This window comes from Lycium ferocissimum, chromosome 9 (assembly GCF_029784015.1).
Source record: "Lycium ferocissimum isolate CSIRO_LF1 chromosome 9, AGI_CSIRO_Lferr_CH_V1, whole genome shotgun sequence".
Classification (NCBI taxonomy): Eukaryota; Viridiplantae; Streptophyta; class Magnoliopsida; order Solanales; family Solanaceae; genus Lycium; species Lycium ferocissimum.
Window position 1 is genome coordinate 41742067 of NC_081350.1, and position 24751 is coordinate 41766817.

The 24751-nt window shown below is 31.9% G+C and overlaps 1 protein-coding gene across 1 annotated transcript; it reads left to right on the top strand.

Annotated features, from left to right (window-relative positions):
* Window positions 1–5912: 5912 nt before the first annotated feature.
* LOC132030865 (sucrose synthase) lies at window positions 5913–13091 on the top strand. The gene is made up of 13 exons (XM_059420629.1): window positions 5913–6069; window positions 8308–8448; window positions 8917–9043; window positions 9137–9288; window positions 9370–9562; window positions 10120–10455; window positions 10547–10642; window positions 10727–10900; window positions 10992–11108; window positions 11210–11376; window positions 11466–12254; window positions 12529–12667; window positions 12816–13091. The coding sequence occupies exons 2-13, from the start codon at window positions 8351–8353 to the stop codon at window positions 12843–12845; spliced, it is 2418 nt and encodes an 805-aa protein (XP_059276612.1). The 5' UTR covers window positions 5913–6069; window positions 8308–8350; the 3' UTR covers window positions 12846–13091.
* The last annotated feature ends 11660 nt before the right edge of the window (window positions 13092–24751 follow it).

Here is a 24751-nt window from a genome sequence, read left to right on the forward strand (position 1 = left end):
GCTTATTATATACTACGTGTACGGTGTAACACCTAGGTTAAAAAAAAATAAAACATTTAAGTTTCACCAAAAACAACAAAATAAAAAGAACTATTTAATTTTCGCCTACCATATATAATTGTTCTACTTATATATTAATTGCCGGATTACACCAATATCCCATAGGTGAAAGTCGATTGAAGGTGGTTGGAGTCATAGTCATAATCGAACATGACGCTTGCTTAATTAACTTACTGTTGACAAATATTATTAGTGTTGAATGTGATTGATTATGGTATCGAAATTTCCGCCAAGCAAAGACTAAGGAATTTTGTTCAATTTCACTTCTCCAACATGCTACTACGTATAATTATTTAATTTTTAGATTATTAATTCATGTTGAATGTAGATATTTACATCGTCTTAAGTGAGTAAATTGAAAAAAATAGAGTTTTATGCCGAATTTGTGCATCCATTATTAGAGATGTTTCTTAATTTGATGGAAAGAATTGTAGATGATGTAGTCCCTCTAATTTTTTATGATTCCTTTCTTCAAACAAAAATAATGCTAGTAGAAATAATTTGGTTATTTATATAAATCTAGGAACCTTATCCATTTATTCACCCATTCCAGATTCGAAGTGGGGCTTTTAGTTGGTAATTGGTGCTTGATAATGAGAGTATTTTACCAACAAGAAGCTAGTGTTGCTAATATTTTGCAAATAAAAAAAAAAAAGGAAAAGAAAAAGAAAACCTTAGTTTCTAGTTGGTTCTTGGTAGTTAAGACTCAGCAACAAGAAAGCACCTGTTAACTTAAAATATTTCTTATCTGTGATCTAAGTTTATAAACTCTTTTAGTTTAGTCATTAACTTACTGACCCGACTAAGCTAGACTTGTGCTGTGTAGGACGGTATTAAAGGATAAAACACTCTCTATCAAGTGTTTTTCTTTTATTCCAAGCTCAGATCGAGACTTTTAATTAAGAATAGCGAAATTATATTCATCTCACTACGTCTCTTGCTATTTAAATTTATATATTTAGATGTTAAATTAAAGGAGAGATTTATGCCAAATTTGTGCATCTATTATTAGGGATCTTTTCTAATTTGATGGAAATAATTGTAGATGATGTAATCCCTCGTTTAACATTTTATCATTCCTTTCTTCAAACAAAAATAATGCTAGTAGGAAGAAATTGGGTTATATATATAAATCCAGGAACCTTATCCATTTGCTCATCCATGCTAGATTCAAAGGGGGCTTTTAGTTGGTAGTTGGTGCTTGATAATGTGAGTATTTTACCAATAAGAAGTTAGTGTTGCAAATATTTTGTAAAAGGAAAAGAAATCTTAGTTGTTGGTTGGTACTAAATGGTAGTTAAGACTTAGCAACATGAAAACACCTGTCAACTTAAAATATTTCTTGTTTGTGGTCTAAATCTAAACTCTTTTAGTATAATCATCCGATTTTTGATATTTATTGACTCGATTAATTTGGACCTGTGTCATATTGGTCGTATTAAAGGATAAAATGCTCCCTCCCAAGTATTTTTTCAATTCCAAACTCAAATCGAGACTTTCTAATTAAGCGTAGCGGAATTACATTCATCTCACTGCATCCCTTGCCGTTTAAATTTATAAATTTAGATAGAATACGAGTGTTGTGAACAGTATACGTAATAACGTACGAATAGCCAAAAGCGTAAGGCTTAAACCTTAAAGAAGTGTCAATTTGTTAGACGATAATGTATTTGATCGATAAAACAGTCAACTTAAAATTGGGAAGAATTGCTAAATTCCATAGCATGTGGCATGCAATCAAAGTGAGGTAGTTTTCTCTTCTCAGCCCATAGATTTTCTTATTTTGGCTACTTGAAAATGACGACACATAGTTTCAACGTACAATTGGTTCATATACTTCGACCAAGTAGAATTTGAATTGTCTATATATAAAAAAAGTCATTATGCTATCGATATAATAGAACATGTACTATATCAAGTTACTTATCTTTTAATTTAGCTTACCAAACATTTATTAGGGTAATTTTACGGATTGTTAGTCATTTTACTTTTATCATTGTTGAGATAACTATTTGTAACGACAACAGCTCAACTAATTTACTTACGTATCACATGAAGTTATTAAACAACTTTTTTCTAGCATAAAAACTCACTCAATTTTGCTGAAATACCGTAGAAATTACATTATGTCGATCTAGTTCCATTATATATCCGTTGTTTCCTTCTAATGATTGTTTTTTTTTTTTTGAAATTTGAAAAGTTGAATAATATTGTTGTTACAAAAGCACAGTTATGTGACTTCGCGACACTTAGGTAAAGTTGAGCGATAATCCATAGGAAAGTGTGGAAGTCGAGTATTAGGCTTTTTAGTAGATAGCCTAGTGTTCTCCTTATTAGTAGTATTAGTTAGTAATTGCCGTATTTTCTTTTATTCAATGTGTATTACTACTTGTTACTTTATTTGCTTCGTATCTTGCTATTTTACTATCATATTTTTATTTCATACCATGCTTCAAATTCTTTTCTTTTCTTCCAAGTCGAGGATCTATCAGAAATAGTTTCTCTATCCCACAAAAGTAGATATAAGGTCTGCGTACAACTTACCTTATCCAAACCTATGTGTGTGATTAGTGATTACACTGGGGTATGTTGATGTTGTTGTTACTTATTATATAAAATTTGTAATTTTATTTACGTTCTAATAATATAAGTATTTTATTATCTTATCAATGCATATATGACATAACTTTGACTCGATAAATTATTGTAGAGCTTTGAAGATACATAATAATACATTATCTTCTCAAAACATTATAAAGTCCAGACAACTCTTCCGAGAATCATGCCAAAACATAGTAGTATTACGACAATAGGGATAAACATACATTGGAGGAGGGTCACTTTCAGGAGTATTAATAATCCAATGTTTATTTTTAGTTTCTTTAGTAAGTCTTTTTTTACTTTTCTATACCTAATTTGACTCCAACTAAAAAGTGAGAAAAATTTGGACTTATTGTTTTCTCATTGGCTATTTCTCCTTTATTAGGTTTTGATAGGGACTCGATATGAAGGTACTTCCCAACTTTTTTGTTTTCCATCAGATGTAATTCTATATTTATTTTTTGGCCTCGATTAATTCAGATTCTCATCGCGCAAAGGAGAGAGCGACCTGTAATTTTTTTTTTATTTTTTTTATTTTTTTTTATCATTTTCAGGGTTCTAACTCGAAATTTCTATCTCAAAATGAAGGGATCATATTCATTGACCACTGTCCTTGGTAGGGGTACTTCCACCTACCTTACACCATGCCATTAGTTTCAAATAAAGTATTAGCCAGATAGTCTTTCGACCTTAGTGTAATGTGATTATGCCGTTTAATTATAATTTGAGTATGAATGTATGATAGAAAGATCAATAAGTATGATGAAATTTATAAGAGATCATAGTTTGAATTCAACCCTGAGGCAAAAAGAATAATGTGATTTCTTTTCATCTTTCTTGTTTTGGTGGATAAAGTTATTCCAAAGTTTGAAAGAATACATGATTCTTCAACCATGTTGCAGTTTTCAGCAAATGAAGCCGTAATAGGTAATTCAGTTTCTTTTTGGACCAAATTTAGAAATAATTAGATAAAAAGATCCTCTGGAAAATCGAATATCAAATAAACACAGTACAATAATATACTACAGTATCCTAAAACAATAGTAGTACGTGTCACAGCAGTAGATCTTCAGTTCAATTCATTGCATTATTTTATGTACATAATAAAATAATTAAAATGTGGAAGAGTCAAATGATGAGCACTAAATATATAAAACCAGATCAAGAAAGATTTGTTTATTTATACTATAGTAGTCGTTTGATAGGTAGCTAAAATTATCTCGGGATTATAATTCCAATACTAATTTATCCTATCTCTTGGAATAAGAAGGGATATTTTATCTTTTAAGTTGAGATGTATTTTATACTTTATTTGATATAAGATATAAATTTATCTCTGAATAAATTTATACCTTTCATTAAATATGATATAAAAAATTAGTGTTGGGATATTTCAGCTTATACCATGCAAACGACATATGAAAAGCGGATAAAGTGTCCATTTATTAAACAAATGGGTCCACAGGATTAGTGTCAAATACAGAAGGGAACAAAGGTGGTTTTGGTTAAAACCGAGAAGTACTATAAACCAGCAGCTGCCAACTGGAATAAATATATCATATAATTATTATGTGGTTACAAAATATATTACTCCATCATTTTAATTTATATGAATTCATTTAACTAAACACAATATTTAAAAAAAAAAAAAAATTAAATTTATAGTTCAAAATAAGTCTTGAATATTTGTGTGCCTATAAATCATTTCGTAAAGTGAATTTGTTTCCAAATTAGGAAAGAAGTCATTCATTTTGACACGCATTAAAAAGAAAATAGATTCACATAAATTGAAACAGAGAGAGTATTATAAGAATAAAATAAAAAAATCAAATTAATTTTCTTATATATAGAACAACAACAATATACCCAATGTAATCCCACAAGTGGATAGAGTGTACATAAACCTTACCCCTACCTTAACACGTAGCGAGGCTGTTCCGATAGATCCTCAAGTCAAGAAAAAAATATTTCCCAGCAGATCGGACAAAAAAATAGCAAAAGTAAAGACGTCATGATAAAATACTATAAAAAGCATGTCACAACATTCTAAAAGAAAAAAGAAACATTAGTTACAATAAAATAATACGATAATCGAAGTACTACAACAAACATAGATTGTAACAAAAATTGAAGGACAAGAAATTACAAAAGTAATACTAAAATTATTAGTATGGGAAAATAAGCGAGATCACGCTCTACACTTACTACTTCTTCCACAAAGTGGCGGACTCTTTAGCCGAGGGTATTCATCCGAACTCCGAAAAAACATTTTTTTTTACAAGGTTAAAATTATTTTTTATGTATATATATTAGATGTTGAACCTTCATATGTTTACTTTTTTATATTTTGAACTCTCTTCCATCTTAATTTTTATCCTTCACATCCTCCTCTCAAAGGTTATGTTCGTTTGGTAAACTGAAATTGCGCCATAATTATTTTATCGATCTTCTATTCCTTATTAGCACCGATGCCATGTTCACATTTTGTTTGTTTTGACTGTCAACACACATGTTCAGATTTCTTACCATAGAGTACCAAATAGTGCGTGCCTATTTCAACCAAATTTTACCACCCATTGACTATTACACATCTTATTATTTTTGTGTACTAAACCAAAAGTTATTGTAGCATATGGTTGAGTGGTAAGTATTTTTTTTATTTTTAATCGCATATCTCGAGTTAAGTTTTATATATTGAGTACCTTTTTTGAGAGCATTTTGTTTTTAATGTGAGATTTTCTGATACAATATAAATTTAATCCGACCTTAATATGAATAACAAACACCAAATGTAAATAAAAAAGAAGCCTTCTACTACTTGTTTTTTGAAACATATAATCAGTATACATATATAGACACTTAAACTTGAACTTATACCTTTCAACATCGGAAATTCTCTTCATCACGAACACTTCAGACTTACAAAATGGTCACAAAATGATCATCCCATCTTTCAAAATTCATGTGTACCATGTTAGCATCGGGGGTCCACAAAACACATTGGGTATAAATTTAGGTGTCTAAATGTGTATTATCAAATCAAAGTGTTTAGTTGCCATTTAAGGCCACGTTAAAGTGTCTATATATGTATTATGCCCATTCTTACCATACCAAATAGTGTTTGTGCATTTCAACAAAAATTGACCGTCCATTTGCTATTAGTCTATTAGACACCTTATTTTTTTTCTAACTCAACTAAACCAGAAGCCATTATAGCATATTGTTTCTGATACAATTAAATACTTCACCTAATAATTACACTGCTACAAGCTCCACTTTTTTGCATATAAAAAGGGGTCTCTAGCTTTGCTTTCTTCACCATTCACAACCAAAACTCTTTCATTTCCATTTCTCTGTTCATTAATTTCATTCTTTCTCTTTGCATTTGCTCCCATTCTCCTCTCAAAGGTAAAATTACAATTTTTTTTTTTTTTTTTTTAAGTCCCTCATGCAAAAATAGTCTTTTTTTTTGTGTTGGGTTCAAATTTAGTTCCAAGTCTTGATGTTGGAAAATAATGTTGATCTCATCTTTGATTTTGCTTACAAGGTTCTTTTTTCTCAGTTGAGTTTACTTGTACATCTGTTTTTTTCTTTTTTCTTTTTTGCTTTCTTCTGTATACTATAGGACCATAAATTTTGCAGCTAAAAAAAACCAAAGAACCATAGTTTTATCAGGACATTTCTTTATAGAAAAATCTGTTTATCATTCCACCAAAAACCCATAAAAAGAAGTAATCTTTTGATCATTTAGCAAAAATATTCCAACCTTTTTAGTTATAGAAAGTGAATGAACAAACTAGAAGTTATTTCTTGAATTTTTTGTTCTTGATCACATGTTGAGGTCTGTTTTTTGTTTCTCATAGTTTTTGATAGAAAAATCTGTTTAATCATTCCACCAAAAACCAAAAAAAAAAAAAAAAAAAAAAAAAAGGGAAGAAGTTATCTTTTGATTTTTTTAGCTTAAAAAATTCCAACTTTTTTAAAAAGTATAAAGTTTGATCTTTACTAGAAGTTCTTTCTTGAAAAATTTAGTTCTTGATCACATTTTAAGGTTTGTTTTTTTGGTTCACATAGTTTTTGTCAACTTTTTCTTTCTACACAAACTGTTCTGGTCTTTTTTTTTTTTTTTTTTTTGTGTGTGTGTGTGTGTGTTTGTCCTGTTTGTTGGTCCTTTTTTTGTGTCTTATTTTGCATCTCATGTATGCTTTAGTCATCAATTCTTGTTTTTCCTAGTACATTTGCTATTTTCAACTGAAAAACTTACTTGGGGTTGTTGTAATGATCTTGTTTTATTTAGTGGTCCTGTTTATTTTGTATTTGCTTGAGTAAAATTAAGATTTAAAACTGCAGTTCACTTTGTAATAGGAAAATCACTTTTTTTTTTTTTTGTGTGTGTGTGTGTTTGTCCTGTTTGTTAGAATCAAATTCTTAGTTAAAAAGTACCTCATTAAAGACAAATCCATCTTCATCATTCATCAGCTAAGGTCTTTTTTAGTGTTACCTTTATTATCTCCTGTATGCTTTAGGGGTCGTTTGGTGTGAAGGATAAGCAAAAATAAATTTCATGACAAAATTTTAATGCCTCCTTATCGTATGTTTGGTTGGAATAAAAATTCGGAATAACTAATCCCGGGATTAGTTACCCAGGATTGTAGCCTTATTTTATCCCACTTTGAGGGTGAAATAACTAATCCCGGGATAAGTTATTTCCCAACCAAACGAGCACTTAGTCATCAATTCTTGTTTTTCCCTAGTACATTTGCTATTTTCCACTAAAAAACTTACTTGGGGTCGTTGTAAAGATCTTGATTTATTTAATGTTCCTGTTTATTCGGTTTGGTGTTTTGGTTAAATCAAGAATTGAAAGCTGATGTATAGTACTTTGTAACATGAAGATCACTGTAGATCCTTTTTGTGGGGTCTTCATTGAGTTATATTTTTGTAGTTTAGCTTTGGTTGTAACGCATAGCATTGTGCTTTTGCCACATAAGTATTTGAGTAAGACTTAAATTAATGTCATCTGGTCGGTTGGTTTTGGTTTTATTACTTACTATATTTAGAGGTGGAGCCACAATTTTAGTTTATGGGTTCTGGATCACAATTTTTTTTGCTTAGAGTTCTGGATAAATTATTTTGTACATATTAAATAAATTTTTAACATAAATAAAGAGTATAAGCCAAAGTACCAGTTCTGCCGAACCGGTATTACCACCCTGGCAATAGTTAGGGGCAGATGTAGTCTTTTGGCTACGGGTTCATCTGAACACATAACTTTCGGGACGGAAAGACAAATATGTGTCACAACCTACTAAAATATCAAGAAATATTAGATCTGAGCGCATAATTTAACAGTGTACTTGCAATGAGTACAGTATTAAGAATCTTAAAAGTTGAACCCATTATAAATAAATTCGGGATCTGCTTCTGACTATATTAAGTGGAAGGTTTGAAAACTTAAGAGTGGAAACATTATAGATGTTGAAAATTATGGTGGTTCATTGACTTTTTAGTATGTCATTTTCATTTTTTTTTTAGTGGTTGTACTAATTTAGTACTACTTAAAAATTTGTTTGGTATATTGGATAAGATCATGAGGTGTGCCTCTTCTACTAACTGCACTAGTGTATTTTTTTTGGTTGTTTACAGTTGAAACTTGTCTGAGGATTTCCCATCTGCTGAATCAACTGCAATGGCTGAACGTGTTCTGACTCGTGTTCATAGCCTTCGTGAACGTGTTGATGCCACTTTAGCTGCTCACCGCAATGAGATTCTGCTGTTTCTTTCAAGGTATAGGATGTTCTTGTTTCCTAGGAAAGAAATTTAATTGGTGTGTAAAAAATGCTAGGTGATTGTTTTCCATATGCCCAATTGATGGTGGGCAGAGTTTCTCGATTGTGCTAGTGGAGGTACAGTCAATCTCTTTATAACGGCATTGTTTGTCCAAATATTTATTGGTTGTTACAGTGAAATGTTGTTATAAGAACATATAACATAACATAACATAGAAAACCGGTTCCAAAGAAAACTTGGTCGTTATAGTGAAATGTTATAAAGGATGGTTGTTATAGAGTGGTCCGACTGTAGTAAATACAGTGGAATAGTCTAGGCCATGCAAACTGACCTAGAGACCACAGTTATTATAAAGAAGAGGATTTAGTTGGTGTTATCGCTAACTCTGAAGCATAGACTATTAGATCAGATAGATCATGGCTAAAAAAGGAATAAGGTTTACTTATACTGGTTTTGGTATTATAGGATTGAAAGCCACGGAAAAGGGATCTTGAAACCTCACCAGCTTTTGGCTGAATTTGATGCAATTCGCCAGGATGACAAAAACAAACTGAACGAACATGCATTTGAGGAACTCCTGAAATCCACTCAGGTAATTTTTGTTTTGGCTATATGCGTCACCAAAAGTTCATATTTATATCTTTTTGAGTGTATGTGTGAATATTACTATGATATGTTATACTAGGAAGCGATTGTTCTACCCCCATGGGTTGCACTTGCCATTCGTTTGAGGCCTGGTGTTTGGGAATACATCCGAGTGAATGTCAACGCGCTAGTTGTCGAGGAGCTGTCCGTCCCTGAGTATTTGAATTTCAAGGAAGAACTTGTCGATGGAGCGTAAGTTTTAGCCTTTTATGTGTTACAGAATAGGCTATGAATTCATTGTTCAATGTTAAGTGTGTTTTTTCCCTGATGCAGATCCAATGGAAATTTCGTTCTCGAATTGGATTTTGAGCCTTTCACCGCATCCTTTCCTAAACCAACCCTCACCAAATCTATTGGAAATGGAGTTGAATTCCTCAATAGGCACCTCTCGGCAAAAATGTTCCATGACAAGGAAAGCTTGACCCCGCTTCTTGAATTTCTTCGCGCCCACCATTATAAGGGCAAGGTAACTTGTTAGTCCCCTTCATTTCATTTTGAGGCAGATCCAAGACTCACATTTATGGGATCAATAAGGTTCTTATAATTGAATTTATTGTATTTTTAGGACTATGGATTCAGACCTGCTATTTAGTAAATTTTTAGGCATAGATTTGTGCTCCGTGTTAAAAGTACTTGGTTTAGATGAACGTCCGCAACTGCATTCATTGATAGGTTTAGTTTGAGAATATCTCTTTACCTATTAGGATATTCATTTAGAGGATGATCCAGGATTTAAATTTTATGGGTTTAATCTTTAAGGTTCTTAGTATTGAATCTATTGTACTTTTAAGACTATGGTTTCAGACCTACTACTTATTGTAATTTTAGTAACTTTTTATACATAAAGTTATGCTCCGGTGTTAAAAGTACCGGGTTCATATGTTCATCTGCCACTGCATTCATTGATAGGCTTATAGTTTTTGAATATCACTTTACCTATTAGGATAGTCACCAGCAACTGAATCGTGTACTCGATGACTGACGATTATGTTCTAAAGGATAGATTTATAATTTCCTGTACAGACAATGATGCTGAATGACAGAATACAAAATTCAAGTACTCTTCAAAATGTCCTAAGAAAGGCAGAGGAATACCTCATTATGCTCCCCCCCGAAACTCCATATTCCGAATTTGAACACAAATTCCAAGAAATTGGATTGGAGAAAGGATGGGGCGACAAAGCGGAGCGTGTGCTAGAGATGGTATGCATGCTTCTTGATCTCCTTGAGGCTCCTGACTCCTGTACTCTTGAGCAGTTCTTGGGGAGAATTCCTATGGTCTTCAATGTGGTTATCCTTTCCCCCCATGGATATTTTGCCCAAGAAAATGTCTTGGGTTATCCCGACACTGGTGGCCAGGTGCATTACTTAAATCTTGACCTTAATTTCCAACTATGTTTCTAATGCTTACTGCCGATAAATGCTAAGCTCCTTCACCCTTGTTGTGCAGGTTGTCTACATATTAGATCAAGTTCCCGCCTTGGAGCGTGAAATGCTTAAGCGCATAAAGGAGCAAGGACTTGATATCACGCCGCGTATTCTTATTGTTAGTGGTCCCTATAATTGTATATACTGAGGATTGATTATATATTCTCTTCTTGTTAACAACTGATCTTGCTGTTATTCCCAGGTTACTCGTCTGCTACCTGATGCAGTTGGAACCACTTGTGGTCAGCGGCTTGAAAAGGTGTATGGAACGGAGCACTCGCATATTCTTAGGGTCCCCTTTAGGACTGAGAAGGGGATTGTTCGCAAATGGATCTCTCGCTTTGAAGTCTGGCCATACATGGAGACTTTCATTGAGGTGACAAAAGCTTCATTTGTATTTGTCTATCTTCTGATTCGTATTTGGAACAATTTGCTAATTATTAGCACTTTGGTTTTTCATACGTTAGGATGTCGCAAAAGAAATTTCTGCAGAACTGCAGGCCAAGCCAGATTTGATAATCGGCAACTACAGCGAGGGCAATCTTGCTGCTTCTTTGCTGGCTCACAAGCTAGGCGTAACACAGGTGTGTTTTTCACCTCTTATATATTATTTGGTTGCATTTCATTACTTTGGAACAAGGAGTACTAAATTTTTTTTTTTGACTGTGTTATTTGACTTCTGCAGTGCACCATTGCCCATGCGTTGGAGAAAACAAAGTATCCTGATTCCGACATCTACTGGAAAAAATTCGACGAAAAATACCATTTCTCATCCCAGTTTACGGCGGATCTTATTGCAATGAATCACACTGACTTCATCATCACCAGCACCTTCCAAGAGATAGCAGGAAGGTATAAACAAACATTAATTTTCTTCAATTGAAAGAGCTCTCTATTCTTTTTCCCCGTGCTTAATCCTAAATCCTTATTGATTTTTCCAGCAAGGACACTGTGGGACAGTACGAGAGCCATATGGCATTCACAATGCCTGGATTGTACAGAGTTGTTCACGGCATTGATGTGTTCGACCCCAAATTCAACATTGTCTCACCTGGAGCTGATATTAACCTCTACTTCCCGTACTCGGAAAAGGAAAAGAGACTTACAGCACTTCACCCTGAAATTGATGAGCTGCTGTATAGTGATGTTGAGAATGACGAACATCTGTGTGTGCTCAAGGACAGGTCTAAGCCAATCTTATTCACCATGGCAAGATTGGATCGTGTGAAGAATTTAACCGGACTTGTCGAGTGGTACGCCAAGAATCCACGGCTAAGGGGGTTGGTTAACCTAGTTGTAGTTGGTGGAGACCGAAGGAAAGAATCCAAAGATTTGGAAGAGCAGGCGGAGATGAAGAAGATGTACGAGCTGATAAAGACGCATAATTTGAATGGCCAGTTCAGATGGATTTCTTCCCAGATGAACCGAGTGAGGAATGGTGAACTCTACCGATACATTGCTGACACTCGTGGAGCATTCGTGCAGCCTGCATTCTACGAGGCATTCGGTCTAACAGTTGTTGAAGCCATGACCTGTGGTTTGCCTACATTTGCGACTAATCATGGTGGGCCCGCTGAAATCATAGTTCATGGGAAGTCCGGCTTTCACATCGATCCATATCACGGCGACCAAGCTGCTGATCTGCTAGCTGATTTCTTTGAGAAATGTAAGACTGAGCCTTCCCACTGGGAAACCATTTCTACTGGTGGCCTAAAGCGCATCCAAGAGAAGTAAGCAACCCTTTCTCGACCCTAGTCATTAATATCCACTTCTAAAAAACAGAAATTAGGGACAGACAAATTCCGTTGTAAACAGCAAGATCCATCGCTAATCCTATTTAGCGACGCATTAGCCAGGAATTATCATATAATTCTGTTAGCTACCAGCAATTTAGCAACGGATCAACGATGAAATTCATAGCTAATTCCAGTTTTTTTATAGTGATCAATTTGGAATTTGATGCGTAGTTGATTGATATTTTATCGCGTCTATACTAAAATACAGGTACACCTGGCAAATCTACTCGGAGAGGCTATTGACACTGGCTGCTGTTTATGGGTTCTGGAAACATGTTTCTAAGCTTGATCGTCTAGAAATCCGTCGTTATCTTGAAATGTTTTACGCTCTCAAATACCGCAAGATGGTGAGTGTCTCTTCTTCCTGCCCTTCTCCTAGTGTTTAAGACTCAAATACATTCACTTGGAGAGTCAAGTGTTAGAAATTCCTAGTTCTTGAATCTGCCAATGAAGATTAGGTGCTAATGAATATTTTCTTTGGTTATTTTTGTTTAGGCTGAAGCTGTACCATTGGCTGCTGAGTGAATGAAGTTTCCTGTTTGGTTGAATCAAAAGAAGGCTTCTGTTCTCAATTTTTTTGGTCATCCAGAAAAATTGCTCTATCTAGTGTTTCTTTTCCCATTAGTATGCCAACTTTGCTACCCCCCCCCCCCCCCCCCCACCAAAAACCCCCACCCCTCTTCTTTTTTTTACTTTTTTGTCTACATTTTGTCCTGCCAATATTGGTTGGGCTGTTATTGAGAATAAAAGATCAAATTTCAATCTGTCCAATCAGCTTTCTTTGTATAATGCTATAATAGTGTGTGTTACTTTTACTTCAAGAACACTACTTTGGTTTACCTATTCTCATTTTCTATGAGAAAATTATCATTCATTATAGCCACAATGCAGAACCATTCTCATTTGCAGAATGATGAAATTTCCATGCTATCTAGCAAAGATCACCATCAATGACAAATCTTTTGGACAATCTTGAAGAGAGCTGGCACAATTAGTTTGCGTATATTTTCTAATTGAACCTTTCTATAACAATCCTTTCTATAACAATCGTCCTCTATTATCCTCTATTATAATATTTCACTATAACAATCGTCCTCTATTATAACATTTCACTATAATGGTCAAGTTATGTTACATTATACTATATTCTATAACAACCAAAAAAATATCTAAACAAACGATACAGTCATAGAGAGGTTTGATTATATATTGTTTTTATAAGGAAAAGAAAAGTATTTGGATTAAAGCATTTGACACCTTTGTGTCTTTATGTGATGAAAGGAGAAAAAAGTTTGAACAGAGTTTACCTTTCCAAAGTTCAGAATAGAGATTGCTGAAAGATCATTTTCAACGCATCAGAAGACTCTACAATCAAGGCCTCCATGCATGTAATATAAGTGTTTGACAGTTATTGCAACTTATTCAGAGAAATGTAAACATTTGACATTATTAAGATACAAACAAATGACTGACACAATATGACACATGTGAACTTAATCTTATTTGATTTGGTATTGCAGAATATCTGCTGCCTCATAAGTAGAACATAAAAGACTAATAAGCCATTTGTCATGGGGTGTTAAGTTTTCATCGTTTAAAAAGAAGGATAAATTTGTTTCATTTCGCATAGTTTAGAAGCAAATTCGATCCCAATTGTAACGGCGAGGACATATTTGATTTCAGCTATTAACGAAGGACAAATTTGTTCCATTTCGCATAGTTCAGGGACGAATTTAACCCTTTACCCTATAATAAAACTCAAACTTATACTAAACTCACTAATTCTAAATTTGAATTCGCCTCCTATAGTCTTGTCATTATCTTGAGAGAGAATGATAAACATATTTCAATTTATATGATAATATTACTGTTTAGAGAGTATCATGGTTTTATGATTCTTTTTTTTCCCAAACATTTTCCAAGTATTTTAAATTATGAAATGCATGATTCATGATACTTTTTATATAGTTCTCAATACATGGATTTTATTTTAAGAAAATCTAAAAATTGATGTCAAATTAAGACTGCAAATTAGATGTGTCACTCTTTGCTCAGGAAAACAAATTGATCATCAATAAGGAAACCAATATATAGAAAAAGGGGAGTACTATGCATACTAAATTAGGTAAAATTTAGTAATAGCCATATTTTAACTTCTGTAATTGAAATATAACCATTGAAAATCAATATTATAGATAGATGGGGTTACAATGGCATAATGAATTGGGAAAATTAAAAAATAACCACTTTTCAACTTCTATAAATGAAAAATAGCTATTGTCCTTGAGTTTCAATTTCCATAAGATATTGTCATTAATGTTCACTTATGAAATTTGAAACTCTACAATAATAGTCATCTTTTAAAGATAGGACCAAAAGTGAATTCATTTTTTTGCGCAGATTGCCCTTCTTTTGGGGTGGTCATTAAATTTTGCCCCTCGTATTTGTGGTCTTTAAGTTTTGCCTTTCGCTTGGAAAGGTGGGCGAATACCTGAGGTTTTGGGTTCGAACTCCTGCTCAGGCATAAAATGAAATAAAAATTTCGCAAGGAGGGCTGGGGGAGTGTATGCCGGATCCGGCATAACTAAAAGTTTACCCCATGAGACAGAACTTTTCCTTAAGGCATAGTTTAGTTATGCCTTATGGAATAGACTTTTAGTTTAGACATAATCAAAAGTATGCCCCATAAGGCAAGACCTTTCCTTAAGGCATAGACTTTGCCTTGCAAACTTTTAGTTATGCCTTAAGGAAAAGTTCCGCCTTATGGGGGACACTTTTAGTTAAGGCATAACTCAGTTTACCTTGAATAGTTTAAAAAAAAAAAAAAAAAAAAAAAAAAAGGCCTCGAGCAAAATGCCCTAAGAGACTTTTAGTTATGTTTTAACTAAAAGTCTACCGGAGGGGGCATAACGAAATTCAAACTCTGCGTTGCGATTTTTTTTAAAAATTTTGACTGAGCAGGGGTTCGAACCTGAAACTCATGAGTTTTAGCCGAAGGACAAAATTTAAAGACCACAAATATGAGGGGCAAAATTTAAAAGCAAACACACCCCCCCCCCCCCCCCCCACCCCAAACCCCCGCGGCAATTCTACGAATTGCCCAAGTGAATTAAGTGCTATTTCTACTACTGAATTTGGGCTCAGGCCCAATGGACGGACCAATGACCCAAATCCAATTCATCATAAGTAGACTTGATTTGGGCCCAAATTTGAAGCTTGAGTCCAGAAATAGATTTCTGAGTTTAAGCTTTATTCACTGGGAGAAGGACATATATGGCCGGTCGGCAATAAATAATCTCACCCTCTAACTCAATATTTTCCAAACCCAAATTATACCCATTAACTAATCTCATCCATTAGCCAAAACTTAAATAAGACAATTTTCAAATAAAAATCCAAATACAAAAATGTAGGCGATTTTTATATATAATATGTGTCATTTGTGTATAAAATATGTATCAGTACCTATCTGTAATGTATAGAAACTGTATAAAATATGAATCACTAAGGTATGTATCATTTTTGTATATAATATGTATCATTTGTGTATATAATGTGTATCAGCACAGTGCAACTGCCCTGTATAGAATAGAAAATTGTATCATTTTTGTATATGTATCATTTTTGTATAGAAAGTGTATATATAATTCTCGCATGTGTATATAATGCGTATCAATCTTGTATAGAAAGTGGATGTATAAAAAATGTATAATAGAAACCGTATCATTATGGTATATAATATATATCACTATTGTATACGTAAAAAAAAATATCATATCATTATTGCATAATATGTGTATAATAAATGTATAATTAACGTACTCCCTCTGTTTCAATTTATGTGAACCTATTTCCTTTTTAGTCAGTGCCAAAATAAATGACCTCTTTCCTAATTTGGGAACAAATTCACTTTATGAAATAATTTACATCCACAAAAATATTCAAGACTTATTTTGAACCATAAATTTCAAAAGTCTTCACTCTTTCTTAAATATCGTGTCTAGTTAAATGGGTTCACATAAATTGAAACGGGGGAGTATAATTTATGTAAAATAAATGTATGATTAATTCCAGCATATGTATATAAATTGCATCATTCTTGTATATAAAGTTTATATATAATTCCATATGTATAAAAAAAATATCATATCATTATTTTTAGGCATAACCGGTCATTTTTGATTATAATAAATTAGGCTCAAATATTACATTACTTTGGCCATTATATTGGACACGTCATTCTTTTCCCTTATTTTGGCGATGTAAAAATTATGACACAATTATATGGATTGGGACATATTCCTGAATCATCCAATAAGTCAATTTCATATGCTTGAGAAAGTTTAATATTCCTTTGTGATGGTAACAAGTGAGCTAGAGATGGATGAACAAGAGGATGATTGTGCTTCTCTTCAAATGAAATGACAGAAAACTTCCCATTTGGTTGACGACTTACATTAATATGAGCTAAACAATCCGTCCTAGTTTCCTTTCGAGGTTTTTTGACCAGCAAATCTCTCGTCTTGTCCTCTATGACCTTCTTTATAACATGTAAGTTTTCTTGAAGTCACGCATCCATCGATTTTACTTTTGTTTGCATATTCCTTTCTAACACTAAAACCAATTGTAGCAGCATATTCATTGTAATATTCAAATGCATGCTCATCTGAATCAAATTCCATTCCAAGTTTTATTGGCTCAAACGAATGAGAAATATCCATATGCTCATTTTGGGGCTCAGTCTCCATAAATCTATCATGCAAAAGAAAAAAGTAAGACAGATGTCCCACTCAATTGTTCTGCTAACTCCCACTATGTTTGACAAATAATTAAATAGTTAAATCACATCTCAGTTTGTAAGTTAAAATGGAGTTACATGCTATCTAAAGCAGTCCATATTTTGATGTAATTGGCGTAAAAAAAGAAGTTCAAATCTTTACAGACGTAAAAGAATAACAAAGTGTCACTCTTCCCATCCCAAAAAGTACTTGGGAATTTTCACAAACACCTTGTATACAATTTTCTACTCGTCAATTACCACAATGAAAAACACACAACTAACAAGTATTTAATCTCTAAAAGATCGAAATGGATAAAGAAAACCTGGCGAGATAGTCAGTTTAAATCCAGCAAAAATGAAGCTCCACGTCTTGTTGTCTCGTTCTCTGTTTTTTTTTCCCACTTCCTGTGTTCTTTTCTGTTGATTTTTGATCTAAGATTATCTTCAGAAGACTGATTTCTACGGTAAGAATCTGAAAGATATCTGCAGCCATGATTTTCGGGCGTTGCAAAAAAAATTTACACCAGAAATTGTTTTGGCGCCAAGATGGAGTAAGGAACGGGTAAACTGAATAAGGAGAAATATTACTGTGTAGGAAAGTAAAATAGCAAGAGAGAGAAAATACTTTAATATATTTATGAATAAGTTATTAATTATATAAACTATGGTTAGGGTCTTATTTGAATCAATTAAATCTTAGTCATTAAATTTAACCCATGGCGAATGTAAAAATTATGACACAATCCCAATTATATTACTTATTAGGTATTTGTAGATAATTGCATTTAATAGGATTGATTAGTAACTTAGAATAAATGGTAAGTGACTTGTTATAACGGGCTGAGTTACACTAATGATGTAAAAAACTTAATATGCTATGAGTGTATATAACTTTTTTTTTCTTTTTCTTTTCCTTATGCTTTCACATTTGTTAGGCTGCGTCTTTTTAGTTTTAGCCTATCTGGAGATATCAAGGCCGGTGAGGTCATAGGCATCCAATGTTTCATCAATGCTTATTTGACAAAGAACTAATGCATCAGTACTTAGCTGTCTAAATTGTAATATTAACACGTGTATATAAATTGTAGGCCTAAATTTTAACACGTGTATCATGATTCTCTCTCAAGACTGACAAGACCTAAGTTTCTTCAAACTCAGCAACTAGTATTGCTGGACTTAATGAAAAGGCGAATTCATGATTTAGAATCAGTGAATTTAATACGAGTGTGATTTGATTGTATATTTGCACATGTATATATAGACTGACAGAAAGCGAATGAGTTCAATTGAATCCATAGAACTCGTCCTGTATTCTCCTTCCAACATAATGGTTAGCTTTAGCCTTTAGGTTAGGAAAAAAAAGTTCTATTTTAGTAGCTGTCTTCCTTGTCCCGATGACCTGCAGCTTTTTTTTTTTTGCCAAACCAGTTGTATGATTGGACAAAGAACAATATATCCCAAAAACGTCCCAACAATTAGTTAAGCTGGGCAAGACTATTCTTCTTTCCCTTTTCTAGGATATTAGCTTACTAGAGAAGATATAAAATGACCACATGAGACATCTAAGGATATAACTTAATAATTAATTAAGTGGGTTGAGAATTTTAATGAAAGCAAAGAATACTAGGTGATTTCTTTTCGTCTGTGTAAATTTTGCTGACAGAATTATCCTAGGTAATTTCTTTTGGTTTGTTTCATCAATGCTTATTTGACAAAGCACTAACACATCAGCATTCACCTGTCTAAATTGTAACATGCGTATCATGATTCTCTGAAGACAATGACAAGATTTAAGTTTCTTCAAACTCAACCCAACTAATATTGTTGGACTTAATAAAAGGTGAATTCATGATTTAGAATCAGTCAATTTACATGAGTGTGATTTTATTATATATTTGCACATGTATAAATAAATCGATTGAAGCAAATGATCGAGTTCAATTGAATCCATAGAACTCGTCCTGTATTCTCCTTTCAACATAATGGTTAGCTTCAGGTTATGAAAAATAAAGTTCTATTTTAGTCGCTGCCGTCCTTGTTCTTTTGGAGTCTAGGACTTGCAGTTTTTTTTTTTTTTTTTTGCCAAACCAGTTGTATGATTGGACAAAGAACAATATATCCCAAAAACGTCCCAACATTTAGTTAAGCTGGGCAAGACTATTCCTCTTTCCCTTTTCTAGGATATTAGTTTACTAGAGAAGAAAATGACCGCATGAGACATCACTACTAAGAAATCTCTAATTTATCACTGAAAAATATTCAATGGCTACTTCCTATTAAATGTCGGTGGAAAAAATCTAAATAGTAGTGTTTTCACATGTGTAATTAAGAAGTTTTCTAGCGTTTTGATGGGAACTTGTTTCCCACCATGTGTTTTCTAGTGAGCTGGTTCGATGGAAATAAAGTGAAAAATCATATTTTATAAAGATAAATTTCTCACTAAATGTCGGTGGGATAAACCTTAATTTCTATGAATGCCTCTAAGAATATAACTTAGTGGTTAATTAAGTGGGTTGAGAATCAAATTCCAGCGAAAACAAAGAATACTAGGTGATTTCTTTTTGTCTGTGTAAATTTAATTTGGTGGATAGAATTATCCGATAACTATGCTGATGTAGGTAGCTATACCTCATGCAATTAGTTGAAGTGCGTGCAAGTTGATCCATATATTATGATTAATAAAAAACAAAAAAAAAATGACCATATGCTGTTAGGAGGTGCAAGGGCATTGATGAGTACAATTTTTGCCATATAGATCTAGTTGAAAGTATTGGACGTAAAAGAGTGTTTCTAAGATTGTGAATCCATGTGTTGCTCACATGGCTATTATCGAGTATATATTGCCATGTGTATGTCATTTTCAAGGCTTGAGAATTTTAACCGAAGAAAAAATCCACATTAATTTGTCATTAATAATGTATTTCCCTATTTAAACTATTTTTTCTTTCTTCAAAATTTTCATATTTTCTTGTCCCCGTGAATATAATTTGATTGTGTGATAACATGTTAGTATGTTACAAAGAATTAAGAATATAAAGTGACCTTATTGTACACAAAGTAGAATTTTATTATACTTGTAGGATCTATTCTAATTATAGGTTAAAGTGACCCTATTATTTATTTTGCTTCTAGATGTAGAATCTATTCTAATTATAGGTTAACGTTTATATTTTTGAACTGGAATCGAAGATTGATATAACTTCATCTTAGGTGTATGTACATCTAATTGACACCTTTCATTCTTTTAAGTTCCAATATGTAGATTCTTTTTCTTATTAACTCTCCTCGCATATCTAGCAAAAATCAAATGAGTGGAGCTTCTAGTTAATAATCCAAGACATATTTTTAGCACAGAGAGGTTTCCCCTTCTAATAAGATCAGAGAAAAACTATAATTGAAATTATACATCAAGCTCAAAATCTCCAAAAAAAAAAAAAAAAATCAGCTTTACCCTTTATTTTTCATATCTTTTTGGGCACCACCAATTAACCAGTAATGATGAGGCTTTCCCTCTTGTTCTTTTCTTTTTTGGTATTCTATTTCTTTATTCAATTTACCAATAACTATCAATGGTAGAGCCTTAGATAGGACAGATTCTTTCTAAGTTAATACGTTGATCCATATATAATGCACCCGCTCCAGATGACCCTTCGTAAAGTAGGGAAATTAAAGAAAAGAACAGAAAAACATCAACATCCAACAAAAGTCATTTGGAGTGCAAAGGAGAATCATTCAATAATTTTATATTTAAGACATGTATGAAATACTTTTTGCTGAAACATTGAAGAATAGGAAATGTAACTAATTTTATATTTATTATCGCATGATTAGAAGGTTACAAATTCGAGCCGTAGAAATGGTCTCTTGTAAAAATGTAAGGTCGGCGACACTCATTAATAGAAGCAGATTCAAGATTATAATTCTGTGAATTCAAAACTTGAGTTTAATTACTGAACCCATCATCTTATTTGAGTTACGGGTTCATAGTTCAATCTTTTCAACAATTTCAATTTATTTTTCATAAAAAATCTAGGTCTAGGCCAAAAGTTATGGGTTCATTTGAATCCATAACTATTATACTAGATACGCCCCTGCATATATATATATTACTACTATATAGAAGTTATCCGGCATTAAAAAAAAAAAAAAAAAAAAGGTGTGGTCAATATTAACACCAACCAATATTAAAGTAATATTTATAATAAAGTTTTAGATACGAGCACAAACTACAATGTTATATTAATCGTGTTTTGAATATATATAAGTGAATCTCATATTAAAAAAACAAACAATGTAAAAAAAAAAAGTGTAAACTTTGTATTCGTATAAACACTAATATAATAAAGTTTTAGATACGGAGGCAAACTACATATATATATAATATATATATATATTATTATATATATATATATATATATATAAACAACACCAAGCAATATATAAAAAAAAAAAAAAAAATAAAGAAACCATATAAAGCATGGGTTTAGACTCATGCTTCGTCGTCCGTTGTCCCTTAAAAAAAAAAAAAGGGGGTGTGGGCCCCATACTAAATAACACCGAGCAATACAAAAAAAAAAAACAAAAAAGAGGAAGAAAAAAAAGTGGACCCCATATTAACAAAATCAAGCAATATAAAAAAAAAGAAAGTGAATCCCATATTAAAAAAAATATAATGTTAAAAAAAAAAGTGCACACTTTGTATTCGTAAGCGTATATATAAAGTTTTAGATACGGAGCAAACTACAATGTTATATTAATCGTGTTTTGAACATAGTGTGTGTGTGTGTATATATATATATATATATATATATATATATATATATATATATATATATATATATATATATATATTATATATATATGCATAAAAATAGTGCAAATTAATAATGTCCAAAAAAAAAAAAAAGTGCACCCCATATTAAAATATCAAACAATATTCATATAATTTCCAAAGTATCTCATTAAGTCAATAATGATGGATTCATTGCCACGTGCATATCAATCCATTAGTGCGAACAAATGAAATTCTTTTCTTCAAAAGGTTAAGTAGTCAAACCATACAATTTTTTTTTTTCAGTGATGTCATTTATTTGTTATGTTTACTAAAATAAATATACTTAAAATATTTATATTTTAAAATAAGATAGAATTTAATTATTTTTTTTATTTTTATTCTTACTTTTAATAAATGTGAAAAGAGATTAATGTCGTAAAAAAAAATCAAATGGAAATCAAATAATGAATAAGGTAAATGTCAAATTATAATTCTAATCGACGTTTTCTTAAAAAATCATGCAAAAGACAACATGACAAGTAATGAAATAAACTATTTATCAAAAATTAAAAAATAGTATTTCTTCGTTTAAATAGAAAATCAATTTCTACTTTGTTTCGTTTTAAACATGTAAAATTAATTTAATAATTTGAATTAGAATTATCCAAATCAAAATTTGATTAAAAATAATAAGTATTTTACACCTTTAAATTAATCGAATTAAAATTGAAAGTATCAAGATGCTTAAATATTGCATTGTTTTATCTCCTTTTTAAACAAGTCTTCTCTTTTAAAAACTATTAATAAATTTGCCGATTTTGTATTCGTAGCAAACATTAATATAATAAAGTTTTAGATACGGAGCACAATTCTGATGTTATATTAATCGTGTTTTGAACATAATATATATATATATATATATATATATATATATATATATATATATAATCACTATCCAAACACAACTACATACACATAGATGCATTATAGTGTTGGGCCGTGCGCGAGCATCCTAGTATATATATATATATATAGACACAGAAAGAACTTACCTACACCCGGTCAGATCATACTAATTTACTGTGATAAGTATAAATGAAAGTGGAAATATGTATTAATTTAAGCGTATATGAAAGCATGTATTATGTATTTTTTGAGTTGATGTAAACACCAGATGAGAATAGATTTTTTCCTTATAAGACCCAATATGGTCTGGCCCTTCCTCAAATCACACGCATCGCCAAAGCTTAGTGCGCAGGACCATGCCCATTTATTAAAAGATTAGGAAAATGTCACAATTTCCATAAGTGAAGACAAACACAACATCAGTAACAGTGAAACACTTTACTCTATCAAAAAGGAACTTTACCAAACAAGAGATCAATCTTGACAGTATCTATCATGTTATAATAAGTTCATGTAACCTAGCTATCACTTACAAGTTACTAGTAAATTCACCAATTCGTTAGGTCTTATCCAAAAACAACTTTGCTTTCATTTTCATCCTTTATAGCGTTCCTCACTCTACATGAATCTCTTTCATCAAGCTAATTCAATGAATATCAAGAACTTACATGGATATGGTATACATGGGGTGTTTTCATATGTAACTTCTCTCTCTCTCTCTCTCTCTCTCTCTCTCTCTCTCTCTCTCTCTCTCTCTCTCTTTTGTTTTTTTAACTTTTGGTCCCTAAGTTATAATTGGTAATTAATTCTGCTTTTGGTCTTAATTTGTGATATATGACTAAACATATTTAACCTTCAATTAGTTAATGTGTGTTTATGGTCTCTTTATGTAGAGAATATATCATATTTAACTATTTATAGAATTATATGATCGCCAAATATAGAGTAACAATATAAACTTAAAATAAGACATGGGTAATTAAGTGGTGGAAAGGTTTATATTTATGGTAAATTTGTGAATGCACAAGCAAAGGGGATCAAAAGTGCATAATTCAATTGAATGAAGGTTTAATGAGTTGCTTAGTCTGACAACATAATAGTCTGACAACATAGGACTGATCTCAGAATTTATCAATAACTGAGGGACCAAAGTGCTATGAAACTTTTTTTTTAATTTTTATTTTGACTTTTGCATGAAAGCTAAACTAAGAGTACTATGTCTATCACCTTACTTTATATTAAACAACAGAACTGTTGTTAACGATTTAATGTTAGAAGAAGCTCGTAGACGACTTTTATATATAAAGAATACGAGTTAGTATTTGTTTACAAGTTCAATATAATTTATTTGATTAATTAAATGAGGAGCTAATTAGTATTCCTTTGATTATTTAATTAACTAATGAAGAGTTGATTATTCTCTCAACCAAAAACAAATAAAAGAATCCAGGTCGCTACCTCCTCTATTTTGTCTTCATGCAACAAGGCTCCTTAAAAAGGAAATTCCTTTCAACTAATGCTTTTTAATGATTAAGAAAATACTCACCGCTAATCCCTCCTTTAAGATTATAAAAATAAACAAAAGCTAAAAAGAAATGGAAGTCAGACACAGCATGCATGCATCGAAGGGGTGTTTACACAGGAGTCAATCAAATGACCGAATAATTATGGGAGATTATAATTAAATTTCATAAAGACAAAATACACTAGATATTATAATGGCAGAGCCATAGTTTCATATAAAGTGGTTTGAAAATGAAGAAAAAAACTAATATTTCACCTAGAATTTGAACATATGATCTAAAATAATTTTGGACCACCCTTTGCTAGGGGAAAAACTTATTACTCTAGAAATAAATGACACTTGTCATATTATTTAATTATAATTATTAACACTTAACCATAGTTAACCAAGTATTTTGCACATGATCTTAATTAAGATTATTACCAAAGTATATTAACCATAACTCG

What these genes read in the sequence shown, in the direction of transcription:
- LOC132030865 (XM_059420629.1), top strand. Translation starts at nt 8,351, where the DNA reads ATGGCTGAACGTGTTCTGACTCGTGTTCATAGCCTTCGTGAACGTGTT. An exon ending in ATCCCGACACTGGTGGCCAG is followed by an intron (nt 10,456 to 10,546) that starts GTGCATTACTTA and finishes CTTGTTGTGCAG; the next exon opens with GTTGTCTACATATTAGATCA. An exon ending in ACAAGCTAGGCGTAACACAG is followed by an intron (nt 11,109 to 11,209) that starts GTGTGTTTTTCA and finishes TGACTTCTGCAG; the next exon opens with TGCACCATTGCCCATGCGTT.